The 20,502-nt window shown below is 31.3% G+C and overlaps 1 protein-coding gene across 2 annotated transcripts in view; it reads left to right on the top strand.

Annotated features, from left to right (window-relative positions):
* Nucleotides 1-19,178, top strand: part of LOC106109494 — a 30,953-nt gene extending 11,775 nt beyond the window's left edge. Inside the window, exons 3-10 of one of the 2 annotated variants that reach the window (XM_013291013.1) lie at nt 661-784; nt 7,855-7,940; nt 9,423-9,518; nt 10,670-10,732; nt 12,183-12,266; nt 17,037-17,178; nt 17,479-17,595; nt 17,924-19,178. In XM_013291013.1, the coding sequence (XP_013146467.1) occupies nt 661-784; nt 7,855-7,940; nt 9,423-9,518; nt 10,670-10,732; nt 12,183-12,266; nt 17,037-17,178; nt 17,479-17,595; nt 17,924-17,988 (777 nt within the window). In that variant the 3' untranslated portion in view covers nt 17,989-19,178. Of the gene's footprint in view, nt 1-660; nt 785-7,854; nt 7,941-9,422; nt 9,519-10,669; nt 10,733-12,182; nt 12,267-17,036; nt 17,179-17,478; nt 17,756-17,923 lie in introns of those variants that run through there. The other variant, XM_013291014.1, reaches the window with a different exon arrangement.
* The last annotated feature ends 1,324 nt before the right edge of the window (nt 19,179-20,502 follow it).

Raw genomic sequence — 20,502 nt, forward strand, 5'->3', positions numbered from 1 at the left:
ACAAAGGAAATTACAAGAAACGTTTCTTATACAAGGGAAACAAACATTCCGTAAAGCTTGTGCGGGATTAAATACATCCGTAACTAATTTTCGCCCTTTGCCGAAAGACAACATACTGCTTTATATCTTACATCTCCATATGTATAAGACTTTGACCTAAATATTTGTAGCATCTAATACAAGAATCGGCATTTGTAGTATTTCTTTAACAAAGAACAAAGAAACAATTAATTTTCATAGAAGTAACAATTACTTTGATAGTGTGTTTTTTATATAAATCTACGTAATTTAAATAAAAACAGACTGTCATTTACCTAATTCACTTTTAAACTTTCAATCTCGGTTTTTTCTTTTTAATTTAAAGTTACTATTTCCGTTACATACCTATGTCGATTGGCAAAACTAAAACAAATAAAAAAGAATCAAATCCTAGAGTAATAAAGTAACTGTATAGTAGTATAGAAATACTTTCCTTAACTTTGTAATAAGATCTGAATTAAAGGCTATTTTATTTATTTTATTTCCGTTACATATATGTTATTTAGGACGGTGATATTCTATAGTCGGTTACTTGAAGCTAAGTTGAACAGCTAGATCAGTAAATTACACAATCTTTCTTTAAGAGAAGTTTTCGTAATGATTATTTTATTTGGTCTATAGCTATATTTTGCCGTGACCATTATCACCATGGGTCATTTTATCGAAGTTGAGCATCGCTACCTCAGCGGGCAGATGAGCCAGCCCGAGTCGGAGAGTTTTTTGCAACCAGATAAGATCACACCGAGTGAGTACAAAGTTAATTTTTCATGTCTAGATTTAAGTTACATATTACAAGCTTTCGAGTTCGAATCTCAATCAGCTTGTACCAAAAGGCCTTTGTGTTACGAATTCTTAAATCTTCTTAATGCACGATACGGTATTATTCAATAAGTTCTTATTCGGCTTATGAAATCTTATAAAATAACATCAAAAATAGAAGCTCCACATGGAATGGAATTAAACAAAAAAAGGGGGAAACTGTCAAAAATAAATTAATCTAATAATTCATTTTAGAGAAAATTATAACAGAAAAGAAACGGCAGTATTCAAATCATGTACAAAAGTCTTCCCGAGGCTTAAGGTATAGTACAGATTTAAACCGGTCGTCACAGCTTGGGAAATGCTATTAACTTTTGAATTAGCATGTTGTTACCATACTTCGATCAACAATAAGATTGTTTAAACAAATAATATCGATTCAAGGATTTACACAGCTAATAGTAGTATAAACTACCATTACCAATTAACACGCTAATTCATTAAAATAGGTGAGCGACAAACGCTACGAAAGCGATGATAAAATGCGACAGAATCGATACATAAATCAGAATACATGACAACATGCGCTATAATTACAATTATTTGGTACAATCTTATGACGTCTGTCGCTAAACCTAGGATAATGAGCTTGCTGCTAAGAGCAATCATTATATAAATACATCGAAGATTTCAGCTGTCTATGCCTTACACGCCATAAGCCTATATGACTGAATTGTTGAGATATTTACCGTATTTTCTTTTATTTTTTAAAAATGTTACAGTTTGTATTTGATAATGAAACAACCCTTTTTGTGTATTATTTTTTTTTAATTTACATTTAGATTGAGTTTTATTGTTGATCGAAGTTTAAGATTATAGATTAGATTGTTTAACAAACGAGCACGAATAACACAAACATTGATAAATCAAAAAGTATGAGTGGGGTATTTTCTGTGTAACTCCTTTCAGCAGTTTGATGCTTTCATTCCTCTGTGGTTGTTAAAATCTTTTTAGTTTATCAATGTGTTGACAACGTTTCAATGGTAACGTCTCTTTCGAATCTTATTGTACAGTGATTTTATATTCGACATAGTCGTTATCGTTTTTGGACATTAAAGGTCCATCCTTCGCTTTGTAAATTAGAAATTTAGCTATTACAGCTTAGCTAACATTCATATTAATGCTTCCAGTTATAACTAACTCTCCATTAGAAAGTGATTTCAAGTTGCTTTTAGCAATATCAAATTCCATGCAATGGCAAAAGGCGGTTGGAATTAAATCAAATTCAATGAGTATTCCATAGTGTGAAGAAAGAGTTAAAGTGTTTAACGGTTTTCACTGTATTTGTGCTTTCAGTTGGTTGTTGAAACTAGAGAAAGTTCGTGAAACTTTAATGTTTTCATTCACTATATGTCTTTTAAAGGTATTGTTTAATACCACATCAATTTTACTGCGCTGGCGCAGCAACCCGAAGTGGGTTTTTGTCTCCGACAAAAGAGGATTTAACTGGAACCATAACGTCGAAGTCAAAGTACACTATGTAGCCGAACTAGCTTCGAAAAGATTTCTTTGAATAAAAATAGAATCCAAATATCATTTTTAAATTTAGCTGAATTTAGAATTCTAGGATTATTGTTATCGGTAGGAATTAGATAAATTGCTATAGTTACATAGAAAATATGTACAATAACTCCAAGAAAAATAAAATGGGAGTACTATTGTACTTGATATGCTTTATTTTTTTATTAAATGAGAACTTATTTTTACCTTTATCTTTTTCATCATCATCATACCATAGACGTTAACTTCTCCTCTATATTAACAGAGATCAAGATTATTTTTTACATCATTCCCCCACCCAGTCTTACAACTTTACTGGTTTTTTTTATAGATTAAATAGTGCTCCCATAATCTTTTACGTATATTCTTATAGTATAGTGCGTTATTTTAATACTTTACAACTAAGTTACTTTTAGATACTATACTTTAATTACTTCTTATATTATTTTATTTGAAGGTGTGACGATGTGACGATGATGATGTAAAATGGTTGAAGAAAGAGATTTTCTACTTATTTTAATATGTTTTGTTACTATTGCATTTACTAACTAAAGTTACAGGGTTACATTGGGTATGTAAAGGTTTATTTTTTAATTTTTATATAGACTTTTGTTTTATTACAGATTAAAATTCCGGTGAATCGATTTATCAGCTAAGAGTAAATTACGTATTAATTCGTTAACAAAATTCTTTTGTAAACAATATGATGAAATATTCGTTCTGCATGAATCTGGTTTTCTCTTTTTCTGCACATAGCACCAATTCACCTTGTTTATTTTGTCTATGGCACTGTCTCTGTGTCACCAATCTGTTAGTTATGTTCACATAGTATCTACACTGTTAGAATCTATAGTTTTACCCTTTTTGGCACATTCTTTGTACCATCATCAGTATTATTTCTTGGTATAAAGCCGGTCAAATTAAATATTGAAGGTATAATTACAAGAATTCGCATACAGCTGAAAATTGGGAGCATTACATGTGACCGCATAAGAGTCCCCATAGATGCCATATTTGGAAGGATCAAAGTGAACAGATTTTTAGGAGATTAGTTATATAAATTCCTTTGCTGACGCTTACTGGAAACACAGAATCATCCATACTAAGTTTTATACATCTAAACCAGTGGTTTATATAAAAATTTATTAGACCGCTTAATTAAGACATGCAAAGGAAGAATAATTCTAAAATAGGGGACCGATAGAGATATTTCAGGGTTCACACAAAATGGTAATCCGACATTTCTGCCAATTTTCAGCTCTATTCGAATTTTTTGTAACGTGACCCTTAATTTTGCTTAATTTGACCGTCCTAATTACAAAGATTTCAATCTTTTAAACCCAGAAAATGCTCTAAAGCTAGGTTTTTCTATATGTTTCAGTTTTTCTTATTCTAAAATAATTCTTATTAAAAATTTTCATTCGACATCAAACGTTTTTTATTCATTTAAAAAAAAATATTTGATTCGTACAACATCCTATCATATTTTAATGATTTATCTACTATGTTGAAACTATTCATAATTTATTTATCTCATCGTACTTTTAAATTTATAGTTTATGTTATTTATACTTAAGAGACATAAGAAACATTAACGAAAATTCATTATAAAATTATTTTTTGTGATAAAATGGAAGGATATTTTTCGGAAAATGTAGTCGTTTGAGCATTTTCCACGAAAGATATTATGGTGAAAATCTTTAGGAAACAACATTTCTCTCTTAGAGTGGCTACTTAAAATGGATACGCCAATTAGCTTGTTTTCTTAGTATTCATATTTATATATGAAAAGGCATCTTCCTTTTATGAAGGAATTATGTTCATAATTCTGTTTTCTCAAGAATATTAACTAGAAATAGTCAGAACTAATTGCTTCTTCGAATTGAGTTACCACTTCTCAGTCTCAGATCAATTTGTAATTCAAGGAATTTTCCTTTTCTACGTCTTTAAGAGCATATCCCACGGTCTATCAGAAACTACTCTCTTTGGAAGTGTCAGATTATTTTACATTTACTTGGTCGTTATTCATGTCTTCTCAATGAAACGGTAATTCCTTAGATATGAAGGTATGTTGGTTGAACTCTGAATATTAGAAAATACACCTTCACATTCTTATTTGAAAAGAGTACTCGTATTTTTACGGTAACGGTAGAAGGCAATGTTTCAATTCCTCTTTTACATATTATCAACATATCTCCCTGACCTTTTTAAATAATCTTTCAATCATCATTTTGAATTCTTTTCAAATGTTCTCTGATAACGTTGGACCAGGATCGTTGCAAACAAGATCTCTTATAGGGTTGTTTCTCCTACTGAGACGAAGTCGACTATTGTTTTACTAAGTGACTTAAGAGTCATGTTTACATAAAAAACTACAGTAAATCCTAAGTATAATACGTAAAGAGATTTTAAATTTATGAACATGAATGATTATAAAATATCAACTTGCCTGTTTCTTTCTCTGTCCAGCCTTCATCAAACGACAAGAATCGTCGATTGATAAAGACTCGAAGTTGACGTGTTTTGTACCCAAGTATCGATTACACAATTGGTATACATTACGATTAGAATTATCATTGTAAATAAAAGACGCGTATTTTAACTATTATTATCGAATCAGGGTTATTTTATTATTGGACATTCAAGTTTAATAAGGGCTAGATCTTTTCAAAAATTATAATATCGTGGGCTCCATAAATCGTTCTGGACATCAGTAAGTAACGCTTTGACACGCCAACTTCTTTATTTTTCACTGTGTCATTCGCTCAAGTGCAGATACAAATTTAAGTGAAATTTTCCCAGTTCTGTACTACACCAAAGATGCGGCGAATGTCACCTTCGGCGAAATGCTCCGCCTGACTGCGCTCTTGTGGTATATAGAGAAGAGGAGTCCCAGCTACATCCGGCGCTCATTCCTAAAATATCCCCTAGGTATGTTCTTTTATATTTTACTATAAAACATATTAAGGATGACATATTTCTACTTGTACCATTCATATATTGATTTTCATAATCTATCTGCTTTACTTCACACATTATTTCATACGCGTAGTACAACATAGATACATTTTGAAATACGGCCATATATATTTTCATGAACATGATGAGAATATACCATGCAATCATTCTGCATGCATGTCATAAAATGATCTGTGTGCTCAAAATATATTGTTATATATAAAATAATACAGAACATGCAACGGTGTGTAAGTACCTATTATATGAGCCGCTAAAGCTAACCTTAACCGAAACGAACCCAATGTCTACATCAATATTGTGTAGCTGTTAGACTTAGCAAAAGCGAAGCAAATGTTTCGTTTTTGCTAAGTTCTTTCGTGTTCTGCTTATTATCGATTCAGGTTCGCTTTTGATGGCAGGGTTCAAACGGTATCATTTTCCATATTTATTATACCTTGGAATTTACCATTAACATTCTTTCGATATCATTGAATTAGGTAACATGTTTAATAAAGATTCATTAAAGAACAGAATTATATCGAAAACTCCAAATTGACTACAAATCTAATACTGAAAGTGACCTTAAACACCTCGATTCGTAAGCGTCTTACAATCTGTCAGACGTCGATGTTTTAAGATAATTTGAAGTTTGAACCAGGCTTTATCATTAGAAAGACTGTTTCAAATTTATATGTCATTTCAGTATTATGCCGCACATTTTGCTTATTATTTACATTAGTCGATAAAGGAAAATTAAAGGAGACATACTTGACTAGATTAAGAATTCAGGTAAAAGTCAGATAAGGGCGGCCATACACGGACTGATAATGGGGTCAGCGTACGTTCAGCCCCATTCAGCGGTTCGGGTATGGTGATCGTTAAATGCTGATCGCCCATCCACAACCGCTTGAAGCTGTCTTTATTGGATATAGACCGTGTATAGCCTATCTTAGGTATGTATATGGTAAGTAGAGGTTTAAATGCAGTCACAGTAGCGACAATACGAATAGGAGTCATAATATACTTTTTCAATATATCTTTAACGACATAATTGTTAATCTAAGCACATACAATTCTTTAAATCTGTCTATTCACCAATCTAAAGTTACAGACTAACAGGACTCAATTATCGCGCACAGGATTTGAGGAAAAACTAATTTTAACTTCTAAAACACAAGCAACATCGAATAGGCAGATGGTTCAAACAGTTACATGTTAAAACAACAAACTTATTTGTTGCTATAATTTTACGTTATCATAATTGGATGAAATTACGTTAACATACCTTGGATGCATGATACAATGAATTTAAAACAACTTAACTTGGACAAAGCGGATCTGTCGTAAGTATATCTAAACTCCAAGGTAATGAAGCTATTCCAAATTATAATCTTAGAAATTTGCTACTAAGTGCGTATTTTATGACACTCAGAGTTATTTAGAAACAGTAACTTTATACGCCCAAACGTATATCAACGTTTACTTTTTTTAAAACTATAGTTTAACACGTGTTTTAACTCTTTGTTGCTGATTGATATTATTGACGTCAACGTGGTTATATTATTTTTCTACATGTATCACCACTCTGCTTTCGAAATAGGTACTTAATTATTTGTCAAGATAGTATCTCAGGCGTATGCATAATGTTTCAATAACCATGATTTAACAAACACACGCCTGCCGCTAATCACGGTAACGTCTAATATCAACGTGCGATAAAAGGGTTGACGTATATTTAAGCTACAATGTATTTAACGCTAAATCTTTATGGTTAGACCCTGAGTGTAGATTTAATCACTTAGTGTACTAAATCTACACGAAGGGACTCAGACCAATCAACAAGACTGACCAAACGTCTTTATAGAGACCTTACGAACGACTACGAAATAATGTTTTCAAACCATTGCTTCTGTGTTGTTGGATCATAATATCTTTATTCATATAGTTAGTATATCATATTCACAATATGTACAGCATGCTAGTGTATGTTTGCTGTACCGAGCTTTGCAAATAAACTGACAATGGGCATGTTCAACTGAATTTGCATTTAATGAAAGAGTTCATTGTCGAGTTTCAGTTTTTAGCTTCAAAATGCTTCATTTTATTTAAAATGAATCGCTGAACTACGCCTGGTGTTTGTTTCACTTTTTAATTGAAATTTTTTAAAATGTTATTAGACTTTGATATTTGAAATACTGGCGTATGTTCTGTGATTACTTTAACTGATTAAATTTCTGTTTTAGCTTTCTTACGGGCATGGCTGTTTTAATTTATTACTTCTATAACATTTACGTAGATAGAAAGTTTATGATTATTTTTATTTATTAGTTGTATTATGTGACGGATGGCAATTTAGCATTAGCGTATAATTGGATACGAGCCTTTGAGGCATTAGCACACTTTTTGTTACCTAAATGTTAGTACTGTTTACAGAAGCGAGACGTCTTTCGAAGGAATTTGGGAAACTTCACATTCAAGACTTCATCTTTAAGAATCAATTGTTACAGTGTACGTGAATTTTGAATTATTTTGTTACAGTCACCGTTTCCTTGAACATCACGCTGCTGGCTTGCAGTACTCTGGGACTCATTTCCTGCATCCTCATGATCGTTGGCGTTTACACGGTGAGTACAGTCGAAGGATTTTATTTCCTACCCATTTCAGTGAAACGTTATTTGACAGTCACAATGTCAAAAACTTATGTTCTCTTCAATAACATATTACTATCTTTGTTCTTTCAAAGATAATGAGCGAGATGACTTGTTTTTAGTAAAGCACGCTATATCACATTGTTCTATTACTGGGTAACTTAATTTTCTTTACCAAAAACGAGGCATATTTGTAAACTCTTGTTATCAATAAAATTAATTTATTAACGATACCTGTTGCTCACGATTCCGTCCGCGTGAAATTAAAAAATAATAAAAAAACATTGCGTATGTTCTCACTGATAACGTAGCTTTTTAATAATGAAAGAATTTTTGAAATCGGACCAGAAATTTTAAACTTATTTAATACATAAATAAAATACAAATCTTTCCACTTTGGAATTGCAGTAGCTTTGGTATATGGAAAGGTAAATAAAATCATTTGACTGTTAATATAAATATACGGTGTTGTACACGTGTTATTGCCAGCCTTCCTCGAATTGTAAACAACAGCCGGAACATTGCACTGTGCATTGGTTTGTCAGGAAGTCCTTTGAGCACGATCGAACGAATTCCAAAGCTTTCGATTTGTGTTTCACAACATTTAATCGTATCTACATTCAAAATTATTTACTACAAAATTTACATACATTACATATATACATTTTTTATTTTTTATAATTTTATTAATTTATAAAGATCGTCTTATATTATAGGACTCACCCATTAGCTAAAACTATTTTTTTATATTCAATAAATAATACTTTTATGAACTTATTCACAATACTTTTAATTGTTTTTAATTTAATATCCACCCATTGGTGTTATTTCCTTAAAGGTACCAAGTTTTCGCGATACGCTTGATAAAAAAAAGACATTTTGTATTTAACCAGTGAACTGGTTTCTATACAAAAGAGGTATTATTTAATGTCGACGGCACTATGCTCACACCATCGCTTGTTAACATGCTGACCTCTTTGTTGTGTCGACACAAACTTATGTATTTTTCTTTAAAGATAATCAGACCTATATACCTATAATGTCTGAAGGTACATTTAAACTTTGATACCTCACAGTTTAGTGTTCTTTTAAAATAAAGACAAGTGATTTTTTTTTTAAAGTTTCTATAAGGATTAACCAAGAAAATTTATTTATTTATTAAAGTTAACAACATCAATTTTAATCACAAGAAAAAATGTAGCTTCATAGAAAGGTTATAAAGAACACGGCTCGATTCAAAAATCATATGTATCTGGTTTTTCGTACGACTACAGTCGAAAAAATACATGTGTTTTAGTATCATGCAGCTACAAAGCTTCCAAAATAAAAAAAAGCTTTCAAATAAGCTTCCATTTTAATTTAGGGAAAATATTCTCACCATGCGTTTCAGTACCATTTTGGCGGTCTATAGCTTTTGTTATGGACGAGCTATAAAACTAAATTAGACACATGTTACAGGACAAGAAGTTCCTGCTCCTCCCCTGGATCGTCTCTATGGCTCTGGAGACCCTCGTCGAAGTTATCAATCTGGGTTACCTCTTCTACCTTCAGACCGTAAGTTTCATCTCTGTGCTATACATACAAAGTAAGACAGACTATCAATTTAGTTAAATTTCACATTTCAACCAATTATTTTTAAAAAATGTATAAACATATGCCAGTTTTTAAAATAGTATCAATTACAAAAGGGCACATAATTCGAAATCGTTAACAACCTACATTCACTTCAAAAATAAATAATAAAATCGATAGAGGCTGCCTCCGGTCAAGCGCCCGAAATACCAACAGAATAAGGCGGTGGTGCGTTCGACCATGTGACTTTGGTTATACAACATTAAAGATGCGATATGTCACTTAATAAATTGATACATACAACAATAAGAATTACATAAGGTCTTAAAAGAGATAAATATTCAGATTTTCTAAAATCCATAGACTATAAATAAAATTGTCATCTAGTTCCATTTTTAAATATGATTTATCACTTCCATTGAAATCGACTGTAAATAATCCTTGGACAAGTCTAAATAAGCAGAATTTCGTTTTGCTGCAAATGTAATTACAGTTTCAGAAATATAAAAAAATAGTCAAGGCCGTGAGTTTGTAAAAGTAAGCAAAATTAGTAGACACATACTTGAAACTGTAATTTTCAATAGAAAAATAAAATAAGGGCAAATTTTTTGTAGTAAAATTCAATAAAAGTAATAAAAAAATACTTCCTTTTTAAGTAAATGTTTTCGTCGTGCCTTGAATAAAGATATCGTAATTTGTTTAGCTTTCTAATGCTGTGACCAAATTTGTACTTAAAATATGTTTTTTATTACTCTTACATTTATAAATATTTACAATAAAATCGTCTTTATATCTTGAAAATATTAAGGATATTATTCTAATATACAGTTCCGAAATATGACAATGAAGATTTTTTTACTTTTTTAACTAGAAATTATTGTTGATATTATTTGTACATATGGTAAACTATGAAGTTGTAAATGCGGTGAATCGACAAACGCGACCTAATTCCTCATCCAGAAGATAAACTCGCGGCCCCAATTTTTTCCATCTCATGTCAATTGTTACATAAATTGTGGAACAAATAGAAAATGATATTCGGAATTTTACTTCGATTTTTAGAACTTTAAGGGTTTCTAAAAGATATTTTTTTTTTAAAGGCATATTTATTAATGGGAATTTTTCTTCGACAGTTCAATTTCAATCCTATCACTGCTTTCCTGTTCACCCTGGACTTTTTCATCATCGTCTTGAACGTAAGTATATAGTATTTTATTACTTAAAAAATATAGCCTATTTTACTCACAGATAAATTACCTTTCTAACGGTGAAAGAATTTATAAAATCGGCTCAGTAGTTTTTGCGTTATATCTATACATACAAAAATATAAATCTTTCCTCTTTATAATATTAATATAGATTAAGTTTACGTTATCACCGATTTAGGGGGTTATTGTGGATAATATTTTATTGTGCATTATAATTTTTTATTACAATATTTATAATACTTTATGTCGTGTTTTTGCATCACTTTTCTCGCAGTGGTAAACAAAGGTCGTCGGCAAAGGCATACTCGACGCGCATAACTTTGAAACTATCTGTTTGAACAGTTTAAAAGTTGAGAATACTTAGACTAGCCGGTAGATAGACGGAACGCATTTATATCCAAGCATATTAACACTTAGATATGACAAAAATATGATAACTAAACATGTGTTGTTGAAGAGTCTACACTGAGCATGAATTTCTTTAAGCCTTTGTAGTACATTTTCAAGGGCGAAAAACATCATGCAAACACATAATGAAGTCTTTATATATAGAAATAGAAGTTGAAAAAATACAATCAGTCTAGACACTCATATTTTTTCCTAGAATGAAAAAACATAATAAGTCTGTTAAAACTTGTTACGCTCTTTATTATGCTCTAGTCTTGTAGTTGCTAGGATATTCACAAATTAATTAAACGGCTCGACTCAAACTCACTACCACGTAATAGATTTAGCTATTCATATTATTAATATCAATGGAAACAGCCTTTATTCAACAAAATTAGTCTCCTTATTGATTCTAGTCATATTCACTTTCCAATATGCCTATAGTAGATTGGATATTGTCTGCTTGATGGAAGCGTGACCGCAACCCTGCATATGTCCTGTCTACACTCCATACAATTTAATCTTGTTCATGCTACTATTACGGCTGCATAGAATACATGTGTGTCCTGTCTTGTGAGTCCTTTCTATCCCAAAGTAATTATTAAATGTGTGTGTGTGTGTGTGTGTGTGTGTAAGTGTTAATAATGCCTCTTGCATTGGTCCAGATGATTTTTTTAATACACTTCATAAAGAAAATATTCAGTTTATAAAAAAGTTAAATAAGGCTCGAGATCGTTCTCCTATCTCAAGGAAATCAAGTTTTAAACTCGGTTACAAATTACTTCCGGTTTTCAAATTGAATCGGATTCTGTTGTATTTTCAGCGTTTTTACTGCCTGTTGTCTAGTAAAGGGCTATTAATTTCTCTCGTAGGGTAATTAAATAGTGATGCGTCTAGAGTTTGGAAACAACAATGTTTCAGTACACTAAGTTATGCGCGTAAAATGAATTAAAATTTTCTTTTTAGTAATAAGAAAACTTATGAACATGTTGTTAGTTACAACTGTCCATCTTTAATTTTGTGGGTGTGATAACTTTTTTTGTCCGTACAGGTTTACACGATGTTCTGCGTCATTTCCCAGTTCCAGGAATACCTCGCTGGCCGCGGCACCGCAGCTTTCGACACCAACGACCGGGTGAATATTGATACAACCTATCTTAAAAATTTAGCAATGAAGCGTTAGTTATAGTTTGTCTAAGAGCGTGCGCACACCTTATGACTAAAATATCGCACAACTGTTTAGTCTCGCTTCCTATGAGCTTATGTAGAGGTGCGCACTACCCGATTTTTAGTTGTGCAACTAAGCACTTGAATTGGCTGCGAAACAATCGACAACATCACAACAGTTGTAAAATCCCACAATAATATTGTTACATCTTTTTGACGTTGACAAGGGGTCGCTTCTGAGCATTTAGGGTTACCAGCAAGATAAAATTTACACATTAAAGGGAAATTCTTTCCTTTTGAAAACAAAATCTCAAATTTACAATGTAACAAGGAAATGCTCTTGACTTCGTTTGTCGGGGAGAAGACTCTATAGTTACAGAACTTTTGTAGCAAACTTTCAGCAATGCTCTTTAGACAGTAAGGGAAAGAGTTGCCTTAACATAATGGAAATTGTCTTACTTAGTGCTTATCTAGAGAGTAATAGAAATGTCAATGGTTTTTGCTTACAATCAACGCATAGTAAAAACTAAAGGGTGTATCCAGTGCAGAGGGTCGACGATGCGTTATAAAATCGTTCGACAGCCTGTTTCTTGTTATATTTCAAAGTAAACACAATAATTTCCTTAGAACAAAAGTAAACATATAGGTTAAAAACTAAAAAACCTGTGGATTTTATGTCATGAAAGCGATACTTCCAGTTGCACAAAATACGTTACAACTATGGATTCGGTCACTGCAATTTGAAATGAATGGGTAAAAAAACAAATCATCGAAATACTTATGTCAATTTAGATAAAGCAATTTGAAATTACAAAACTAAACAAATTATGCATGCGTCCCCTTGGGAGTTGGGGAATTTTCTGAATTAACAAATGGGAACACATCGTTGCAATAGAAACAAGATGATCCAAATTTCCAAATGTAATTACTGAACCCGCTACTTATTCTCAGTGATAAAAATGTCTCTCAATTAAAAAAAACTCTCTTATTCTACTTTCCAATACTTTCATTAATGTTTTTTGGAATAACATTAAAAAACCACACAAATCGCATAAAGAATTGACGCGAAGTAAACAGACAAGTCACTATTACCTTTACGCTCAATTGACATTTTTATTTTCACAAAATCGCGGGACGCTAAAAGATCTATGTACCTCCATATGATAGTTTAGTCAATAGTGTGCGCACGCTCTTAATAAGAATGATAAATTCGACGATTTATTTGACATACTAGGGATGGGTTGTGTTAAATTAGGTTCGAGTCTTTTTAGATTTTCAATTTTTGCTCTCATAGAAGTTGAAATGGATAGATTCAGAGTTATATCTGTTTTTTCATTCGGTTACTCTGAGTCAAATCAATAATGTGAAATACAGACCAAAGACAGATTTAATGAATACTTATTATCAATACTGTTGTGTTTAATTTAAATGGAATTCGTTACTAACATTCTCATCGCTATCACTACATGTGTATATATGAATATGTCCCTTAATTTAATTAATAAGTAAATAATAATTTTAGTTAGATACTTTTGAGATGAAACCGAAAATTTATCATTATACTAATTGTATTCGATACTTTATATGCGTGATTTATTAAACTAACCAACCCTTAAATAGACAAACTATAACAGCGTGCGCATTCCTTTGACCAAACTATCGCATAACTGTTTAGTACCGCTTTGATTCCTGAGCATAGAGGTGCGCACACTATTCGATCTTTAGTTGTGCAATTTAAGATCAACATAAAAATAAAATTAAAAATAGAATAAGTAAATAAACAATTGAATGGGCTGCGTAACAATCGACAATCGCACAACTGTTGGGCGATAGTACAGTCAAAGGTGTGCGCACGCTCTTGGGTAAACCTATCCGTCTTCTTATAAAAAAATAATAAGGATTGTTTACTACTTTCTAAACATGAAGTATTTTTGAACTTTGAAGACGATTACGTTTTAGAGCATTTAAAGACATCTAATACATTTCAATTAATTACGAGTATAAGGAGGCATATGTAATATTTTTATATTATTTAACTATTTCACATGGCATTTTGCAATTTTTTAAATCATTGCATATTTAGCTTTTGTAGTTACAAAGCTTTACATACACATATGCCCATTTAACATTAATAATCAAGTTTTTGCGTATTATAAATATTTAAATATTACAAGAGAAGATTTCTTAGACACTACTTTTTGAGACTTCAAGAGCGCGGAATTTAAAAAAGCCTTTGCCGATTTCTTCCTAACCATGTTTTACTACTGCGCCATTTTATCTAGATTTATTAGGGAGATACGAAGACACCTTCTTACATCTTCAACTTTCACAGTTATATTAAACAATTAGTCAAATAACGTTAATCAAAATAATCTTGTTAAAGATATCTTTATAATAAGACGGATTAGTTTTTGTATAATATTACATACTTAAGTCACGTTCAATGAGTTAAAAACAAGTCTTGATAAAAAGTAAAACTTGTCAACAACAATAATTAATTTTCCAGCACTCTCGTAAGCTCGTTAACGACTAAAAGATAGTGAAATCATAATATGACAGACGATAGTCTGATGTCATTTGTAAATTGCCTGTGTTAATTGATCCTTTTATTAAAAATTCTTGTAACATTTGTCCCTTAAATTTATATAATATAGATAGGTGATTTTAATAACATGTTCTAATATGTGTAATTTCTCGTTTTCATAGTACATCTTTAGAAAGCGCCACCGAACAAGAGAGACGTCTCTCTCGTAAGGAAGGCTAATTACAAATCATCTTGATGTTTTATTTTTTTTAGATTAATCCAACTGACAGGACAGTACAGAATTCTAAGATACTACATAATGTAATGTAATATTTACTAATTGGCAAAATCTAGACTATGTTGGATTGATTTAAATTTTATATATATCTATATATGAATACACATATGGGTATATATAAAATAAATATATATATGTATATTAAGACGTGATATATACATATATATCCTTAATATAATTTTGCTATTTACTACTTACTCAATTTTTGTTTTTACTTCATTGAATGTGGAAATACTATTTACTATTTTATTTGCATTTACAGTTGTATATAGTTAGGTACTTAGTGATTGGATTTAGATTATACGACCCTCGATGCGTATATTACAATACCCTTAAAAAACCTCGGAAATAAACTAAGGAAAAATTTACCAGGACACTTTAAGTTTACAACGATTTTTATATTATTAATAGTAATAAATGTACAATAAATGAAAATTTAAATTAAAAGAAATAATTGTCTAGTATTTAATTATAATAAAAAAGAAATAATAATAACAGAAAAGTTTTCTGACTAGTTTGCAAAGAGGGTCGTATAGTAAAAATACATGGCGAATTGAATTTAATATTTAATCAATCTCTGTAGCTCCTGTTAACAGGTTTTAAAAATTAAAAAAAAAAAAGTTGTATTTGTTAATCTGTTGGATACGAAAAGCTTTACCACTATAACTTTCAACCAAAAATAATGTTTACTAAATATTTAATACCAACAAAGTTTTGTAACAAAAAAAAAACAATAAATAAAATAAATTTGAAAAATCGAATTTGATAACGAACTTCATCTTACTTGTATAATGATGTGCAAAAAAGTAATTCTGAATTCCAACTTTTAACTCCATTTTTCAGTCTATAACTTTCAAATGACCACTTCTTTCTCTTGTGCAAAACTGTCAAATAAAAGTCTTGCACATTTCAGTGAAGCTGCTACGAGATCGATTAAAGTGAAAAATGAATTGAATCCAGTCGTAGTACTGTATTTATAATAATCGTAGAATTGTCTAATAGATTACGGACGGGCAACATTTAAGTCGGGCAAAAAGAAGAATTTGTTTCACTGGTGAAATAATTGTTAGAGACAAATATTTTCGTACGATTAGAGAACCCTTATAATGGTTCTAAGAATAAATTACAATTAATGCACTGGCTTTATTTCAGCTGTAATAAAAATAGTAATTTTGAATGAAAATAAAAAAAATTAAATACGATATTTAAGGAAAATTAAGTAAATAGTCTTTAAGTAGTGACCTAATTTAAAGTATTTAACTTACTGGCACTAATCAGTCAACGATAATATTAAGTTCTAATATTTACAAGCTGAGGAAAACCGAGATTTTTTTTTTCATAATGCAGCCATTACTAACAAAAAGTCTGGTTTAATTGAATAAGGAGAATCCTTAACGTATTCAAGTGTAGACGAAATTAAATTCAGCATGTATACTGATACATTATAAAAAATGTATACATGAGTGTACTCTTCCTTCTTAAGCCGCGTCTCTTATTTTTTGTAATGATCGCCATAACTTACTCTTTTAGCCCGACTTAGATAACTGGTATAAAGGACAATTTCCATGTTTTTGAAAATGGTTATCTCTTATCCGAAGAAAGTACATTTTTTAAATTTCAATTTGTTTCTAAAACTGAAGTGACTAAGGTTAATTTATGACTAAGAGGATAATTAGGGGTATGTGAATTCGCCTTTAGGGGTTTGTTATGTAAACTACGTTGTGAGAACCTAGAGACCAAACCTATTTTGAAGAATGAGTTCGAATCTCAGTCTCCATAACTGTGTTTGATGTTTTCCATTCAATGCAATTTTATAAAAATAAACAGTAGTATAACCAGCTTGCCCGTCCGTACTTAGTTAAATGTTGTTTTGTGGAAAAAGAGTTGAATACTTTTAATCTTTTTTTAATGTATAGCTCGCCAGCGTCCAATACACGGCGACGGCCCAACACACCACCACCACGAGTTCGGCACCAAGTGGCCGTCGTCGATCTGCTGGCAGACCAGCCCCAAGTCGCTGTGATCTCGAGGAACATTCCGAGGTCCAAGCAAAGAATGGTATGTTATAAAATTCACATTATGGTTAATATTTATTTTATCATATCAGCGATCAGCGGATGGATATATATAAATAACTGTCTTATTCTAGACACATCTTGCACAAACAAAGCGACATTTTTGTAAATCTTTTGCAACAACTTTTTCTTGCAAAGCTTTATACTTTTCTTTTAATAGGAAACTTTAAATATATGACACGCAACATTGACGTTTGACAATTTATAAATTATAAAAGTAATTAACATAATGTTTGAATAATTTTATTGTATCAATTGTTAAATGACATATTATTGTTCGCAGCTTCCACATTTCCAAAAACATCTCGATCGCATGTAAAAAAACACGTACAATTCCCAGATGCAAATAGTTGCATTGAAGAAGCTACTGAAGCACCGCCAACTGTTGAAGAAAAACCTGGTAAGTTAGTTGACGTGAGATTATATCAGTATTTAAACATACCAAGATTAGGTAAATTCAATTTTTTTTTCATATAATTGTTGCCTAAACTGTAGGTTGATCAAAAAAGACAATAGATACCAGCTGTTGACCAATTTTGGGAAAAAATTATTTCTCCACAATTTTCGGTACATTTATACTAAAGACAATCGAGATGTCCTGTTGATTTTGCATAAATATTTTAAGGGGTATCAAGTTGACCAGTTCAATGCCCCTTTGAGGTTAACGGGGACTTGGCATAGAACGTGTTAAAGTATACGAATTAAGAAAGTCTCTCTATTTGGTGTAGAAGCACGTGTGATCAGCTCGTTATGGATGGAGCTGGAGTCGGAAACGCCTGCGCCAGAACGATGACGGCGTCGCAGCGAGCAGTACTACCGGCCGGTATCTCGCGCGCGTCTCGAACGCCGCAAGATGTCCGCAGCCGGCGTACCGCCCGCCGACACTGACACCAAGGATTCGTATCTGTAGCCAGAGCAAGGATTAAGATCAAAATAATGTTATCTTTCCATTATTCATTCAAAAATTATCATCCATCAAAATTAAAACCATCAATATTTACCATCATCTTTAGTTATTTTAATTGTTTATTTAATATTTTTTAATGTCTTTCTGAAAAAGTCATGTAACATCAGAAAAAAATTGAGCAATCGTACCTAAAGCTCTCTTTCTTGCGGTTCGGGTCCTGATTTCGCTCACAAAAATTGTGAATTTTCCCATCTTCATGCGGTATTAACAAAAATACACAACGGACAGAAGCAAATCCAAACAGAAAGAAAAAATATCGTTTAATGGTCTCAATTATTTGATATTAAGTTGGTTAAATTGAAAATTATAAAATCATTTGGAACGTTAAGAACAAACCTTCATATATTCGAGCATGACGTCGCAGACTGAGATTTCATCTCTATGTGATTCTATTATACAAAACATGGGTTTCGCCAGCCGTTTATTTAGCGGGGAAGGGAAATGATCGAGGGGGTATACATTTGTATTCATTTTTATATAACTATAATATATATAATTTTTTACATTTTTGTATTCTCTAGGGGAGGGTTTACTTTATATATTCCTAATATGTAATTGTACATTTTTCAATTCTACCGTCAGCACTCACGACCTCAAAAACTAAAACTAAGCAAAAAGTACTCAAATCTTGTAACCATTAAACTAATCACCGGAATTCAATATTAGTTATTTGCCCTAAATAGTTAGATCACGCAGTCTTACAGATTAAAGGTCACTTGACAACAGCACACTAAACAAAACCTAACAACATATTAACAAGCTGCTCAAGACCTCAGACTCGTCTTTAACTTCAAAAAAAATCGGATGATCCATTTGTCGCTCTGTCAGACGAATGCGCGAGTATACGAAGGTTAAAAGTATGATTTCAATTCGTTCTTGTCAAAATTTTTATAAAAAAAAAATAAAAAAGCCAATGGGACAAAAAATCGATATTTTTTCCAAGCATGATGAAACGATTTGTAAAACCCTAAAATTGTATATTTTTGTAAGAAGCAAGTCAAAATTATTTTGAGAAATGTTTAGGCCAAGCCAATTTTAGTAAAATAAGAAATATCAAAATTAAAAAAAAAAGTTTCTATCCATTTTTCCTTTTCATTAAAATAATAAAAACCGAAAAATAGATTCAAAAACGTACAAATTAGGCAATTTTAGATATATAAAGAGCGCTTTAGAATAATCAATATTTTAACAAAATTAAAAAAGAATTCAAAATTTATACTCTACATTGTTACTGTACTTCTTCATGAAATTATTTTTTTATTATACCTATTATAAAATAAAAAACATATATTTATATATCAAATATTCGGATTTAAAATCAATATATTTATAACTAAAATATGATATACATTTTTGTTTTCTTTTAGTTTAAATATACATATAGGCAAAGTTCATTTCGATATCAAAACTAGCCTTCATTATTTTTATCACATATGTCATCATATTTGACAATCATGCATCATACAATATTTCGGGCGATTCATTTTTCTCACAACAGATATCATTCATACAGATTCGATAAAATGCTACAGGTATCAGAAAATGGTAAAGAATGTTGAAAATAAGTTATTATAAAATACATAATTATGTAATAACTTATTTTGAAATGAGTTTTGTTAGCTTCAGTAGTTCGGATGCATCTGAACAAAGGAATGTACGTGTAAACCTTCCTAACAGAACTGGGTAATGAAAGCTTAGTCGTTTGTAAAGGTAGCCTGTCAAAGGGTTTAATATTAGACTCGGGATTGAAAATGATTGGGGGTCCATTAAGTAACTTTTTAGTTACATTTGAGCCCCGAATTGGCCGTTGGACTTTTCCTTTGATTGTGGGTGTCGCGATACCCAATAATTAAAACAGCAACGGTATCACCAACTAGTTAACGGCAGGACAGAATACGACAAGCCCTATTATCTTGTACTGTACTAAGAGTTAAAATTTTAACCATTATTATAAATGTTCGATTCTTTCCGCTTGAGTGGTCCCTGCAAACGTTAAAGGATTAACGATTCCCCTTAGCTTGTATAAGATTTATTGACGCAAATTTAAAAAAATACAAAAAAAAGCTATTTTAATCTTACATTTTGAATTCGCCTATAATTAGGCAGTAGAGATAAGGTTTTTAACCCAACGTCCTAGGTGAGCGACGGGATGCGACGCAACGCGATACATTAGGATCCATGCGCGATCTATTGCGAAGTTCTTGTCACATATAACAACAATGTCATATTTTAGATTCGCGTCGCATTCATGCTTTTGTCGCTCACCTTCGATTATGGGTGATCATATTAACATTTAAGGCGTTTTAAAATTATATCGTAGTGGGTAGAGAATTTTCAATC

Source organism: Papilio polytes, unplaced genomic scaffold (genome assembly GCF_000836215.1).
Source record: "Papilio polytes unplaced genomic scaffold, Ppol_1.0 DF821288.1, whole genome shotgun sequence".
NCBI lineage: Eukaryota > Metazoa > Arthropoda > Insecta > Lepidoptera > Papilionidae > Papilio > Papilio polytes.